The sequence below is a fragment of the Zophobas morio genome, unplaced genomic scaffold (assembly GCF_036711695.1).
Source record: "Zophobas morio isolate AGI-343-1 ecotype UQ-CSIRO unplaced genomic scaffold, CSIRO_AGI_Zmor_V1 ptg000004l, whole genome shotgun sequence".
In the NCBI taxonomy this organism is placed as follows: Eukaryota; Metazoa; Arthropoda; class Insecta; order Coleoptera; family Tenebrionidae; genus Zophobas; species Zophobas morio.
In genome coordinates this window covers 12596468-12610575 of record NW_026972109.1, presented here as the reverse complement: position 1 = coordinate 12610575, position 14108 = coordinate 12596468, and the positions used below count along the sequence as shown (strand labels likewise).

General features: G+C 33.5%; 1 protein-coding gene across 8 annotated transcripts in view; it reads left to right on the top strand.

The window, feature by feature from the left end:
- LOC135141810 (uncharacterized) overlaps nucleotides 1-14108 on the top strand; it is a 153084-nt gene that overhangs the window by 129440 nt on the left and 9536 nt on the right. For 4 of the 8 annotated variants that reach the window (XM_064073276.1, XM_064073312.1, XM_064073285.1 and 1 more), the window contains 3 exons: nucleotides 12591-12749; nucleotides 13393-13532; nucleotides 13582-13794. In XM_064073276.1, coding sequence (XP_063929346.1) covers nucleotides 12591-12749; nucleotides 13393-13532; nucleotides 13582-13794 — 512 coding nt within the window. Of the gene's footprint in view, nucleotides 1-11551; nucleotides 12207-12590; nucleotides 12750-12903; nucleotides 12970-13392; nucleotides 13533-13581; nucleotides 13795-14108 lie in introns of those variants that run through there. The other 4 variants (XM_064073294.1, XM_064073302.1, XM_064073332.1 and 1 more) reach the window with 2 other exon arrangements.

The following is a 14108-nucleotide window of genomic DNA, read 5'->3' as shown; positions in this document are numbered from 1 at the left end:
CATAAAGGCTCCAGAACACCGTGTCATAGATTTGGTGCACAATTTTTTGAACACTCGGTCAAAATAAAGTAGGACACTTTTCTTTCCCCAGTGTAACTTTCAAATTTTTGTTGTTTAAATGTCAGTTTCAATTGAGTCCAGTTTACACAACTAAATTTTTCGAATATAATCCTTTCAAGAGGTGTCCTACTTTATTTTGACCAGCACTCTATATTCAGGGTGTTTCTTTTATTTGATACAACCCCTGTAATTTTTTTATTCTGAATGATAAACCTGTAGTTCTTGGAGCAAATTTCTATCATTTTAAAAGATCTATGTGATGGCAATCTCACATTTTTATTATCAGTTCCGGTAGAACCGGAAATGACGTCAATTTATTTATTTTATGAAATACTAGGCGTATTTTTTCATAAGTGGAAAGATTGATTTTTATTCCCCTAGCGTAAGCTAATGAAGTATATCGAGTTCATCGGCCGAATTGCCACTTTCATATTTTCCGTCTGTCTGTCTGTCTGTCTGTCTGTCTGTCTGTTTGTCTGTCCGTCTGTCTATCTGTCTGGTGTCTGTATCCATTTTTATTAGACAAGTAATCTCCGAAACTACTGGACCGATTTTTGTGACATTTTGTATGTATATTAGGAATATCATGTAGACAGTCAAACGCTAACTAAAATTTAGCTAATCATCTCCAAAATTTATAATAAAAAGTTTTTTAAAATTTCATAAAATAAGATACTCCTGCACTTGTGGTGTGTGAATCCGTGTTGAACTTTCATCATAGACATCCAGAATTTTTGGAAAAAGTTCGAAACTGAATAACAATATTTTGCAATATAAGTTTGAAACTGCAAAACCGATTGTTCTGAAATCTTGTAAATATTTTAAAGTTATCGTGCTCATGGTAAATCGTTAAGCAAAATTTATTCGTTTATCCCCTCTCAAAAAATTGATGACGTCATCTCAAAATTTTGCCGAATAAATAATATCCAAACTGTGCAAAATGTGATGAGTCTACATTTGCGATTTATCATTGCATTAAAAGTTTTTAAATTTCTTATACAGGGTGACTCATAAAAATTCAAAAATGAGTCAATTTATTTTATAGATTAAAAATAAATTGACTCATTTTTGAATTTTTAAATCGGGAACAGTTCAATCCGTTTTCCGGAAAATTTGGAAATACAATATTGTTATCATTAGTATTACACTGCATCTATCCAAAGTTATATATGTATCTTTGCAAAAATGTTGATGACGGCATTACACAATTTTGTTAAGGGAAAACTCATTTGGAACGTACGCCTAGCACGTTTCTTTACATATATTTTAACGTTACATACATATATTTGTTTTAACTTATAAGGGTTCTCACAAAAAAAAAATTCGTATTATAAAATTTTATAATTTTTCTAAAAAGTTGGATTTGTTTTATTGTATTTCAAGGGCGATAACTTTCGACCAATTTTTTTGTAAAAATCAAAAGCAACCAATATTCTAAAATCAATACTTAAAAAGTTATTCAATAAAATAGACGAAAAATTCATATTTATTAATTAAAATCTAGTATCTAGAAAGATTGACACTCGTGTCATTTATTCACATAACTGATCTTTTAAAATGATACAAATTTGCTCAAAGAATTATGTTTATCTTAAAAAATAAAAAAGTAACAGGGGTAGTATCAAATAAAAGAAACACGTGGTACCTATATATAAATATATACAGGGTGAGTACCTAAGCGTGCGGTTTTCGACATCTCAATAATTATTATTAGACATAGAATAAAGTGAATGAGCAAAGCTGTACGGTTCTTTGAGCATTATACTTAAAAAATATTTTAACTATACAGAATGTTAAGTCTTGAAGGCGTAACGCACAACTTAGTCGTTTTTTTTTATAAAACACCCTATATATTTTTACATATTTTGATTGACCTCTTCCAATTTTCTTGACATTTTTTGACAATGGAAGGATTCACAAAAAAATCGCAATATACTAACTAAAGCAAATTTTAATGCACACAGTGTTTAATAAAAAAATTCAAAAATTTTAGGATTTTCAATATCGATATTTCCGTTTTTACAAAAGGAACACCCTGTATTTAATCACTGTATCTTACTCTATTTTTTGTCCTCATTGTTCTAATATGTCAATGTGTCTCTTAAAAAATTAAAGAATCACAATAATTATCCACTTTAAATATAGAAAATACTCAACAAAAAGGACAGAGAACAAAAAATAGAATAAGATCCACTAATAAAACATTGGGTGCTCTATTTGAAAAAACTGAAATATGGATATTTGAAAATTGTAATAATTAAAACATCTTTTTAAACAGTCTGTATACGAAAATTTAATCTCGTTTACACCAAAATCGCGTACCTTTCTTAATATCTCCACAAAATGTTGTAACACAGATTTTAAAAATAACCCTACTGTGATTTTTTGTGAATCCTTCTATTGCTCAAAAATTTCAGATAAATGCGAATAACGTAACAATCTTTGAAAAGTAAACTGTGATTGTAAAGCCTATGAAAAGGTCGATCAAAATAGGTAAAAATATATAGTGTTTCGTTCAAAAAAAAAAAACAAGTTGCGTTACGCCTTAAAAACAGAACACGTTGTTTCGTTAAAAATAATTTTAAAGTATAGCGCTCAAAGAACCGTAGTTCTAAGAATGAATGAGATCGAGAACCACTCACCCTATATATAAAATAATATAATAAATCAAAAATGTTGTCCCCTTTTTCAGGAAAAAGGTTTCATAATAATCATTAGTCCATTGTTTTACTAAATAAATAAAGTGTCAGTGTGCCACAAAAACAATATTTGAAAATCATTTTTGTTCAATATAATAAAATATATTTGTGTTCAAAAAATTTCGAACAAAGCTCACGCTTTGTCATTCGAATAATGAAAAACAAAAACACAAAAAGAAGCAAATGAAAATGGAATTGAAAAAATTGGTAGAACGCGTCATTTTCTGCATGAGATACGTTTTAGCGACTGAATTTAATGTTTTTATTTTATTCAGCACTACACAAATGAAATTGCGCTGTTAGGGTTTTATCGTCTACTAAAATATTTCACAGACCCATATAAATAAACCATTATACGTTTTATTTATTTTATTGGTTGTAATTTATGTATTTTGTAAAATATTCTCAACTGGATTGCGATCTATACTTTGTCACTCGAACATTTTGGCGTCACGAATTTTTACTTTTTAAAATGCTCCCTGGAAATAAAAGACCTCAACCTAAATCTCTCGGGATTTTATCAGACAGATACCTACTCGGCATTCGTTAAAATTCGCTCTCGCCCATATGTCGGATTCTGTCGCCGATAAAACCCTTACGTCTTATTAGATAGGATTTTTTCGCGTTTGTTTCCTTCAAGCACTAAAACACTGTGTTTTTATAGTTGTTTAACACTACTCAACAAGCGTACGATTCCTATTTAAAACACAAATAATGACGTCATAGCTGTCACAATATTGTGAAAAAAAAACTACCATAACATAAATGCACAATGTGTGTGAGTATATATGGTGGAGGCGCCGGGCAAATATGACTAAATATTTTTATATAGGAAACATCTGCCTCTAGGTTTATCGATGTTCTACAATTGCTAGAAGTTTGTAAAATCAAAAAAAAGTTTTATCAAGATTCGTATAGTTCAGACCTGCCGCGCTTACTAAAACTTGGAATCGACAAGTTATATGGCGGTCTTAAAGAGTAATACCGTTAAAACTACAGCCATTACGTGCTACAATGCTACAAATGCATTATTACTTAACCAAATTAAATTTAAATCTACTGCTACATCTACTTTCTTAAATAGTATTATTATGTCCCATTATTCTATAACCAGTTCATGTTGGAATATAATAATTTCATATCCGGGCTCACGGATACAATTTAAATAATTAAATACCTGTTCCTATTGACGTAAATAACTCTTGCATTCATCTAAAACGTAAGACGAACTCAGACTTGTCAATCTAATATGTCAGATCCATTATCTTCCACTTATCTCAGCCTTCAAACTTTCGTTCTTTGCATGGAGCTGTAGCAACGTGTAGAAAACAATACACAAATCCAAAAAGCGGCTTTTCCAATTTCCGATCACTTATACCTCTCTTACAAAACTCCCCAACTTGTACTCTCAATCGACCTGCCCGGAAACGCTTTAACTTTACCGAACAGAAATCTAACACAATTGTACAAACGCAGTTTGGCTTCAAGTAGATTATATTTTGTTTTACTCGATCGCTCTTTTCTTTGCCCGTTTCTTTTCTTTCCCCTTTTTGTTTCCTTATTTTTGGTTTGATTAGGCTGTACTTGCACAACGTGGTGAACTCACACCGATAATTCCGCTATAATTCGGTTAGAAGTAAGAAAACCGTCTTCAAGTTAACGGACCTTCGTTACAACTCCTCCAAGCAGTAAGTCTCGAATAAACTTTTAAGAGGAAAGTTGGCAGCTTGTAAACTTCTCAGATTAGGGTCATACAACTTTATGTCCAAAGTTATTTACAAGCAGCGATAAATTAATTCGACGTTTGTACATTGTATCGAAAAGAAATCCATCCTGATTTATGGACTCGTTTGCCATGCACGCGATCATGTTCGGAATAATCTATTGCAGGACCTTTATGACACCGATATATTCAAATATTTATGACTAATTCCTGACTTGCATGTTTTTGCGCATCCGCCAGAATAGCCTGTTTATTGACGAGAAACTGGAAAAACTGATAATAGACAAATGGTGTCCTGTACAGAATTATCCAGATCGCTCACTAGTTACTGCAAAATTTTCTATTCCTTGTCTCTCCCAACCCAAAAAGAAAATATACTTTTCTTCCTTTCGAGTGCATAATATAAACTTTAAAGGCGAAGAAGACTCTGATTGCGAATACTTATACCCAGAGATATCCCTCGTACAGCCTGTAATTCAGCGGACAAAGTTTAACGTGCGTTCACGCGATTTACTCTAAAATTAAATTTTTATCTCTTTATTTCTGCAAAAGGAGGAACCATGAAATTGAATAAGTTCTGAAAGTAGCGAAAGCAGCGGTTGGAAACAAATTGTTTAATCAATTGTCTACCAGAAGGTAGATGTGACAGACCATAATTTGTAGCAAACTATAGTCACGCTTTAAATGGAAAAATACAAAGCCATTAATATCAATTACTTCTTTCTCGACTGCGGCTAAAACTGTAAACCGTTTTTTAGTCCGGGGGTTAATGGGAAAAGAGGGTTGTAATTTACGTGACAAGGAATGGATTTTCTGAGAAAAATTAACCGCAATCATATTTTTACGGCGGCTCGTTCCATTTTTTAACGGGCCTATTATTTTTATGCAACAATTATTTTAATAACGGCCTTTAAAGCTTCAATAACAATTTAATATTTTTTTAAAATATTCAAACAATGCGTTGTAAACAATTTAACAACAAACGATAAACGGAAATATTGAAAAGCTAAACACAAAGTAGTTACAAAACGAGATTTTTTTAATGTATCGCTATTGAAATAATCATAGAACCTATATTTTAAACATGAAATAAATAAAAAACGAAATGTCACTGATTTTCTTACTGAAACAACTATAAACACAAGTTAGAGCCAAAAACAACATTTACGAACTGAAAATGGAAATAGGAAAAAATACGAACAACAAAAAATTAAAACAAAAAACTGTGGAAACGAATTGAGCAACGACTAAAGCGATCATCTGAAATATTAAAGGATTAAAAACAAAAGAAAACAAAGAAAATAATACCTAAAATCAGAACTTGGGACGATTTTAACTCTATCAACAAGGGAAAATTATAGAAGTTTTCAAAATAACACTCGCCGCACTGACACCAACCAATGAGAACGAAATTTTCAACAAACTTCCGATCCGTTTTAACAGCTACGCTGTCTTCTCCCATTATACGAACTAAATATGTAGATGACCCCGTTGCCGAGACGCGTTGACAGTTTTCGATGTCGTGGGGATAACAATGTGCTTATGTTAATGTCAAGAGAAAATATACCACGAGTGAATCGGAAATGAAGTGGAAAAAGCAATGAAAAATAATGTAAGCTCCTATGGACCAATGAAATATTGTGAGATAACAAAAAACTGTTTTGAATAACCCATCTAACAAAAAAAGTAGTGTTAACAGCTATCGAGAATTTTAATTCACATTCACACAATCAAGCAAAATTGATGAAAATTACGATACATGAAACCGTAAACCGAAATAGAAATTTATTATACATTTTTCGAAGTATGTAATAATACCGAAAATAAATATACAAAATAGTAGAAAAATACCCAAAATAACATACCTTAGTTAGAACAGGTACAAAGGGGTAGGGGAAATAAAGTAAACCACATACAGAAAAAATAAATGGTGACAACTCAAGCGTTAAGTACAAATCAAAAAATAATATACACGGAAAAAATACTAGCCACCACAGTGGCGGATTGAGGACATGGAGGTCCACCGAGAAATTTACAAAGTGGGGCCCTATGGTGTTGAATAGAGATGATTACTATTATTATTTCCAGTTTTACCGGCGTTGTGAAAAAATAATGTTTTGAAATTTTGATGACGCTACCAAGAAAAACAAGCTAGTAAAGATGAAATATATTTAAAGCATTTTCAATTTCTCAGCACATCCTCAACTTCGACTGTTTATGTTTCTACTTCAACCGGATTCGACTATTGGCACATTCGGATTACAGGCGTCAGCGGTTAAAAGAAAATGAAATTTGGTTGATTTTGTGTCCTCAACAAGGATTGATTGATTTATTCATATTCAGTTTTTTTTTTTCCAAAAACACTCATAAATTTGAAAAAATTCGGCAAAATGTAAGATAACGAACAAATTTTGATTAACTATTTACCAGTTTCAAATTATCTTAAGATATTTGTATGATTTCATAGCATTCGGTTTTTGCAATTTCAAAGTTAAATTGTAAAATATTATTATAGAATGTTGATTTTTTTCCAAAGATCTGGATGCTAAGAATAAAAATTCAACACGGATTCTTAAATCACGGAATATGTTATTTTAGAAAATTTAAAGAATTCAGCAGAATTATGACGTCATAATTTTTTGAGGCCATAAACGAAGAAATTTTGATTAACGATTTATCATCTTTCCTATAACGTCATCATTTTTTAGAAAGCCATGAAAGAAAAAAAATTTGATTAGCGATTTACCATGCTTACGATAAACTTAAAAAGCTTATAAGGTTTCAGAGCGTTCGGTTTTACAGTTTTGATTTTTTCCCCAAAAATCTAGATGTCTAGAGTGAAAATTCAACACGACAACACGGATTCATGAATCACACATGCAGAAGTTAAAAGTATTATAAATTTTAATCTCAATAACATTAAAAGCAAATGTTTACGTTTCAGAAAAAAAAAAAATAAACAAAAAAAGGGACAAATTAGTAGTAGTAAAATTGTACATTTCACCCCACATTTTGTTTTTTACTTTATTACGAGGGGCTTTATCATTTTTTTACGGAAAGAGGCCAATTTTGACGTTGAATTTTTTTTTATTTTTTTGTAAAAATCGCAAAATCAGCGGTTTCTATATGGATCCTCTGGAATAATGGTCAAAATCTTTACAAATCCAGAACTTTTTAAAAATAACCTTAAAAATGAGGTGAAAAGTTAAATAAATGCATTAAAAAGCTTCACGACAAAAATTGGCTTTTTTATTTTAAAAAAGCAATTAAAACAACTTCAACGTCAAAATTGGCCTGTTTGCTTGAAAAATTATACAGTACCTTAAATTGGAGGAAAAAATAGGTAAAAAAATAGTTTAAATAGATAAAAAAATGTGAGGTGAAACGTAGTACTTTACTTTCAATTTAGAAATTTCATCTAAAATGTCCCATAATTCAATCCTTAAACCAGAGTCATTTTGATGAGAATTGGGTTTAATATAACAAACAATGCTTTTGGAATCACCAAAATTTATATTTGGTGAATATAAATTAAACAACATTTATTGGGCAAAATTGTAAAATGATGTGATTATTGTTTTAGAGAGCCATAAACGAAAAAAAAAATTGATTAACAATTTACCATGCTTACGATAAACTTAAAATATTTGCAAAATTTCACAGCATTAGGTTTTGCAATTTTCATTTTTTTTACGATAAAAACTCAACAGGGGTTCACAACTACATATGCAGGAGTATCTTATTTTATAAAATTTAAATAATAATAATCACTACTGCAAATTTTGGAGATGACGTCAACAAGTTGTTGGTAGGGATTATCTGTTTAATAAAAATCCGGATAGACGGCAGACATATAGTCAGACAGACAGACAGACGGAAACGGGAGACCTATTGTTCCGTACTGAGTACGCTCTGAAAGTAAAAAGATGCTTTCTATTTATTGCATTTGTAATTATAACATCCTAAATATGAAAAAAATGTGTTGTATAAAAAAAAGACTTTTCGGGGTCCACCGGGAAATTTCTTGATGTCCCGGGGGCACAATCCGAGACTGAGCTACCACAAAGAATAAGAAGTACGACGTTGCCAAAAAAAAAATGTATAAGCAAGAAATAAAGAACGCAACCGAAAACAGAAAAACTAAAAAAGACGCAATGAAAAAACGAATTCTAGAATACAGTGATCAATAATGAAACGTGATAAAATAAATACAGAAAGAAACAAGTAACCTGTAAAAACAAAAAGAAAATTAACGACCAAATTAACAAAAATAGGAAAAAATAAAATCAACAAATAACAATAAACAACGAGATCCAGATAAAATTCAAGTACAAAATAAAAAACTAGCCATTAATTAACATTAATTAAAAGTTTCCTTGAAATTTCCCATTTGACTTAGTAACACATTTTAAATTTCCTAACCTACCAAGAACCCTCTCATGCGATTATACACATCATCTGTTGCATGCAAATTAAGTAAATTACCACGTTTATACACTATAATTAATGCGCATAAACTTTGCTTCTACATGCATATATAAACCAATGGCATTACTGCCTGCATAAAACCCCATAAACTTTAACAAGCAAACATTTCTGTGCTCAAAGCTTCATTTACACCAAAAAGTTCCACCATCGAGCAATTTTTCTAGCACAGAATAATGTCGAAATAATTCGGTGACAGCTTTTTTGAAAACAAACAAGTCGCAGACTGTTTCCGAAATGATTTCGTCATTAAAAACTTCAAACTAGTGCTAACGATTCGAACTTTTACCGAATCGAACAACCCCGGCAAAAACAAACTCCGGGACATCTGAAGCTGCCACTCGATACGTTTCGCAAAAGTTAGAGAAACATCAGGAACAGAAGTGACAACAATATATTATTTAGATTAGTGTCACGTTTTCCTAGAGGTAATTAACAAATTGGTGAAATTCATGACGTCTTTACATTAGGCAAATAGTTGGTTGAATTTTGGCAGTTCCTTCCATTAAGAGAGTCGGCTACGCCGGAAGATTAAATTAATATTTATAATAACTCCAGTCTCTTGGATCTGCATTAAGTTATCTTCATACTCCACGGTTGTTCAAAATTTTCCACTTTAATTAAAGTTCACGCCGGACTAATTTACATTGAAGATTTGGGTAATTAAAGTGATGCACGTACATGCAACACATGATTAAACCAACTTTCAGGATGCATATAAGTTTTAGTAGGATTGACATTGTTCGCTGCAAATTTGCAAGCTTCACTGCTGTGTTCGGAAATCGACTCTTATGCGCTTCGAACGTGGCTGCTGTTATTTAATACACCAATATCGCTCTGATATTTAGGTAAAACTACATTACGTGCACTTGCTACCAGACCGCTGCTACAAAAAACATCTCTCTTTTATTACTCTCCACGAACTTTCTCTAAGACATACGACTTCGAAGCACGACATGGCTACTATGCATGGCTATTTTATTCATTTTTCAGTACACAATAAAGTCAACATTCCTACACAATAATGTACGTGCACAATGGAAAAGAGAAAAGACAAAGTAATAACTAAAGTGAAGAGGAATGACACTACTAAAATTGGACTATTTAGGAAAAATTAAATATATTAAACAGAATACCTCGGTTTTTAATATAAAATCCTTCATACTTTTTATTCTTTTATATTTTTACAATCAAGTTAATAAATAATATAATTTAATTCATCATCGGTGACGGCGGCCGGGCGGCGTTCACTAAAGAAATGCCTGGAAGGGGAAGTCGCGATGGGTACTCCAAAAACACCTCGACCGCGGAATATCTAGAAGGGAAGTATGGATTTAAATAGAAATAAATTGTTGAGTTTTACCCACGCCGATTTTTTAAATACCCAATCAACGTAACAATATCTTTAAATTGGCCTGTGAACTATTTACTGGGATTTAGTGAGCTCATAATGACATTCATGTATTGTCAAATATAAATCAGTTTAAATTTTTAATTTGACCAACAAAATTGAGTGCACAATTATTAAATTATAGTAGTGTTCAGGATGTTTTTAGATAAAGCTAGACCATGGTAATCTAGTAATTTGGTTGGCAACCAATTTCGTAAATGCAAAGATCCTTAATAAACAATGAAATTTATCTTATTAGGTTAAGTTGTTTTTAAGGGTAAGAAAATCTCTCGCAAGTAATTTCACACTTTGTATTTTGCATTCCAGGAACTACGATTCAAAGCACTGAAGTAAATAATTATTATTTCAGGATTTAATAAGGAGTTTATCATGGCTCGCTTTATCTAAAAACATCTTGAACGGTTTATAAGTATCGTATAAAAAAAATCCAAAAATCTATTATACTACTTATATACTCGTATTTACCGATAAATATCTAAATAAATAGATTTTTATGTCTTGTTTTATAGCCTTCGTTAGTACTCGAGAATCTCATAAAGTTTGTTAAAATGAGATATTAATCTGTCCTATAATAATTTTTATGATTCTTTAGAGAACTTAAGCTGTAAATTTTTAAACCTAAAAAATATTAATCTCTCCTGTACAGACAGTTAGAAAAGAAAAAACAAAATAGGGTATTTTGGTTAAAAATACAGATTAAAATACCAGTTTGTTCTATATAGGCAATTGGAAGTAAAAAAGCAAAGAATAAAAAATATGAAGGATTTTATATGAGTAACTGAGGAATTTTTCTTTAAAATATTTCATAGGTCCAATACAGCCTCTTTTGGTAGTGATGACAAAGTAACAAGGAGTGTTTATTCAGTTTCCTTTCATCTTGCCTGTGATTAAAACACCACTTCGTGTAAATACGTCTTATTTCCTTGAATGTATAACAACTTTCAGTATGCTGTAAAATTCTCTAACAGGTGTGGACGCAAGGGAGATGGAGCGAAAGAGTAAAACAAAACAATAAAGACCGTCTAAAATGAGATTTTTTTAACGTCAACTGCGATTTCCCTGTCTGACGAATACCTGTGGGTTTTCGTCAAACAACGGAAGATTCGCACAGTCATCTCCGAAATATGATCAGGTAATCTCAGACTAACGTCCAACTTGTACTTGAATTTTCAGAAAGGAATTCCCAAGATGCCTCTGGTACACGTCCTTTCGGACAGCCGTTGTGCATCGGTCCGCAATTAAACGACAAGAACGGCCTTGACCTACCCCCCACCCCTCCGTCGCCCTCACCCTCGAAGGGGAAGGCCCAGCCCATCCTAAAAAAGGGCAGCAAGCCCAAAAAATAAACCTTTTTACAACTTATCATTATATTGTTAACTTCTACCGATAGTCTACAGCAATTTGCTCAAATTATTTTTTGATTGTTTTGTTATCGTTTCGTTCTCTTTATTTTTGTTAAATTGTTCCAACTGTGATAAATAAAATTGCGAAGCTGAACGTTTCTTTAATTACGGTGTAGAAGTAAGAGTAAGTAACGCTTCGAAAGATAACAGTTTGAGGTGATTTTGTTTTGTTTCTTTGAGATTAACTAAAATTCGATCCCCCAGAGCAATCCCCGTCCCCGCCACCCTCACTACTAGTTAAATGTGTGTTAGTAGTGTTGCGTTACTAGGTTTACACGTTTGCTTGTAGTGTTTATCAATGTCGTGTAAACGTAGTAATAGAACAGTTTTTGGTGTTGTTTCGTCAGGGACAAGCATGAAGTCTTCTCCCAGTGCTGTGACGTTTTGTCTTAACATGGGAATCAACGACGGCGGTCTGTATAAAAGTAAAGAGATTTTAGAATCATCCGGCGGGTTCAAGAGCTCTTGAAGCCGCTTATCACAGTTCACAGTAGCCGAAATCTTAGAATAGTACAGGTCGCCTCACATTTCTCATGTAGTCACACCAACGACACGTGACATCATCGAATTTTGAGCCAACCTGTGATAACATTATAGAACCACTTGTATGCGAATATTGAATCCCTCGAGGGCCCTCCCAAAGAACAATTTAGTACGAGGTCAAGTATTCGCATAGTAGACTCCAATAATTCGTAGAAATCAGCACTTGTCGAGAACACTGCACTTGATGGAATTGCATGTTATTGCCCTGTGTCTTGTGTAACCTAGTAAACGGATTTAGAACGTGACGTAATGGCAATTTCTGTTAGCTCCCCATTCGCCACGCCGCCAAAAATTGAACTTGAGAATGAAGAGTTTGTCCTTGGATTCCCCCGAGAGCACCGAACACGTTCAAAGGAGAAAACACCACGGGGCGAACGTGGCGAGCGACCCTCACTCTAATCAGAGCTCATCGTCGAGAATCCAGTGTATGAAGGGCTTGATTTCTGTTGTGGCGTCTTCTACTTTACAGGCTTACTTAGTTCTCGCAGTTGCACAAGCTCTTTCCAATGCACCCCAAACTACCACCAACTTACGATTCTTTTTATTCTTAGTCTTTTTCTAACTAATGCATGTTCCCAGTTGCCATTCCCGCAAGGTCCGTTCACAACCACCACGTCACTCGAGGTGACCTCAAAGCAAAATCAAGTATGCATTTTGCATTTTTGAGTAATCCAAGTCGGAGCGATCCCTGAAAATGGCGACAACCAGATTTTTACAAAACTTTGATATCTTGCACATTAGAACAAACTAAAAAAATCAGTTTTTCGTTCAAGTCAAAATTTTTCAAAGCAGAATCTAACACTATATCAGAAAGACTAAGTTTCTACTTAGACACCTTCTGCACAAAATTTTTACATAACCGCATGAATTACCTGTCGCACTATACTAAGTTTAGTCGCATTTTGAAAAAATTTCTCGTGAACGAAAAGCAACGAAATTGTTCTAAATTGTGATATACACTTGTTTTGTAAAAATCGCCCACCGTTGCCACTTTTAGTGTTCGATCTGATCCTCTGCAGCACAACCGAGTCTTCTCGCCAGCACTCAATAAAACTGGCTTTTCTCTAGCTCCTTCGAGTCCGGTCCACAACCGTCGACTGCTCTCAGCGAAGAACATCCGCATGTCTTCTGTAGAACTCCCCGACGAGAACGACAAGAGTCCTTCTTCTGCGAGTACTTCGCCCTGTCCGAGTCCGGTGGGCGGAAAAGTACATCACATTCTAGCACCTATCGAATTCTAATCGTTGCGTTTTCCAGAAGTCTCATCGTCTGTTGCCCACGAACTTGTACGTGGTGCTTTACAACTTCAAGTCTCGACATCAAGACGAACTTGACCTGAAGGCTGGTTACAAAGTCACTGTAATTGACACTTCGGATCCGGATTGGTGGAAGGGGAAATGCCTTGGAAGGGTTGGCTTCTTCCCGTCTAAGTACGTCTCGAAATTATCACCGGGGGAGAAACCGCTGCAGGTAAGGAGCACATCAAAAGGTATCGCTGGTGTTCGCCTCGTCACGGCCGCGATTAGATTAGCTCTATCTGGGAGCTACTCCTTTCTTGGGAAATCGACGGCCGTTATCGAATTGAAAACTTATTTCGTGCTCCGACAGATCCCATTAGAGGATTTCTAACGTGGAGAGCGAATCTAATTAGAATGTGACCGCAGAGCCGTTAAAGGGTAGGAGAAATGAAAATTTTGTGGAAAGTTTAGGAGCGGTCAGGGACTGTGTTAGTGCTGATAGATGGGCGGCAGAATAATCAAAGGACAAAATATTCAGTAAATAGT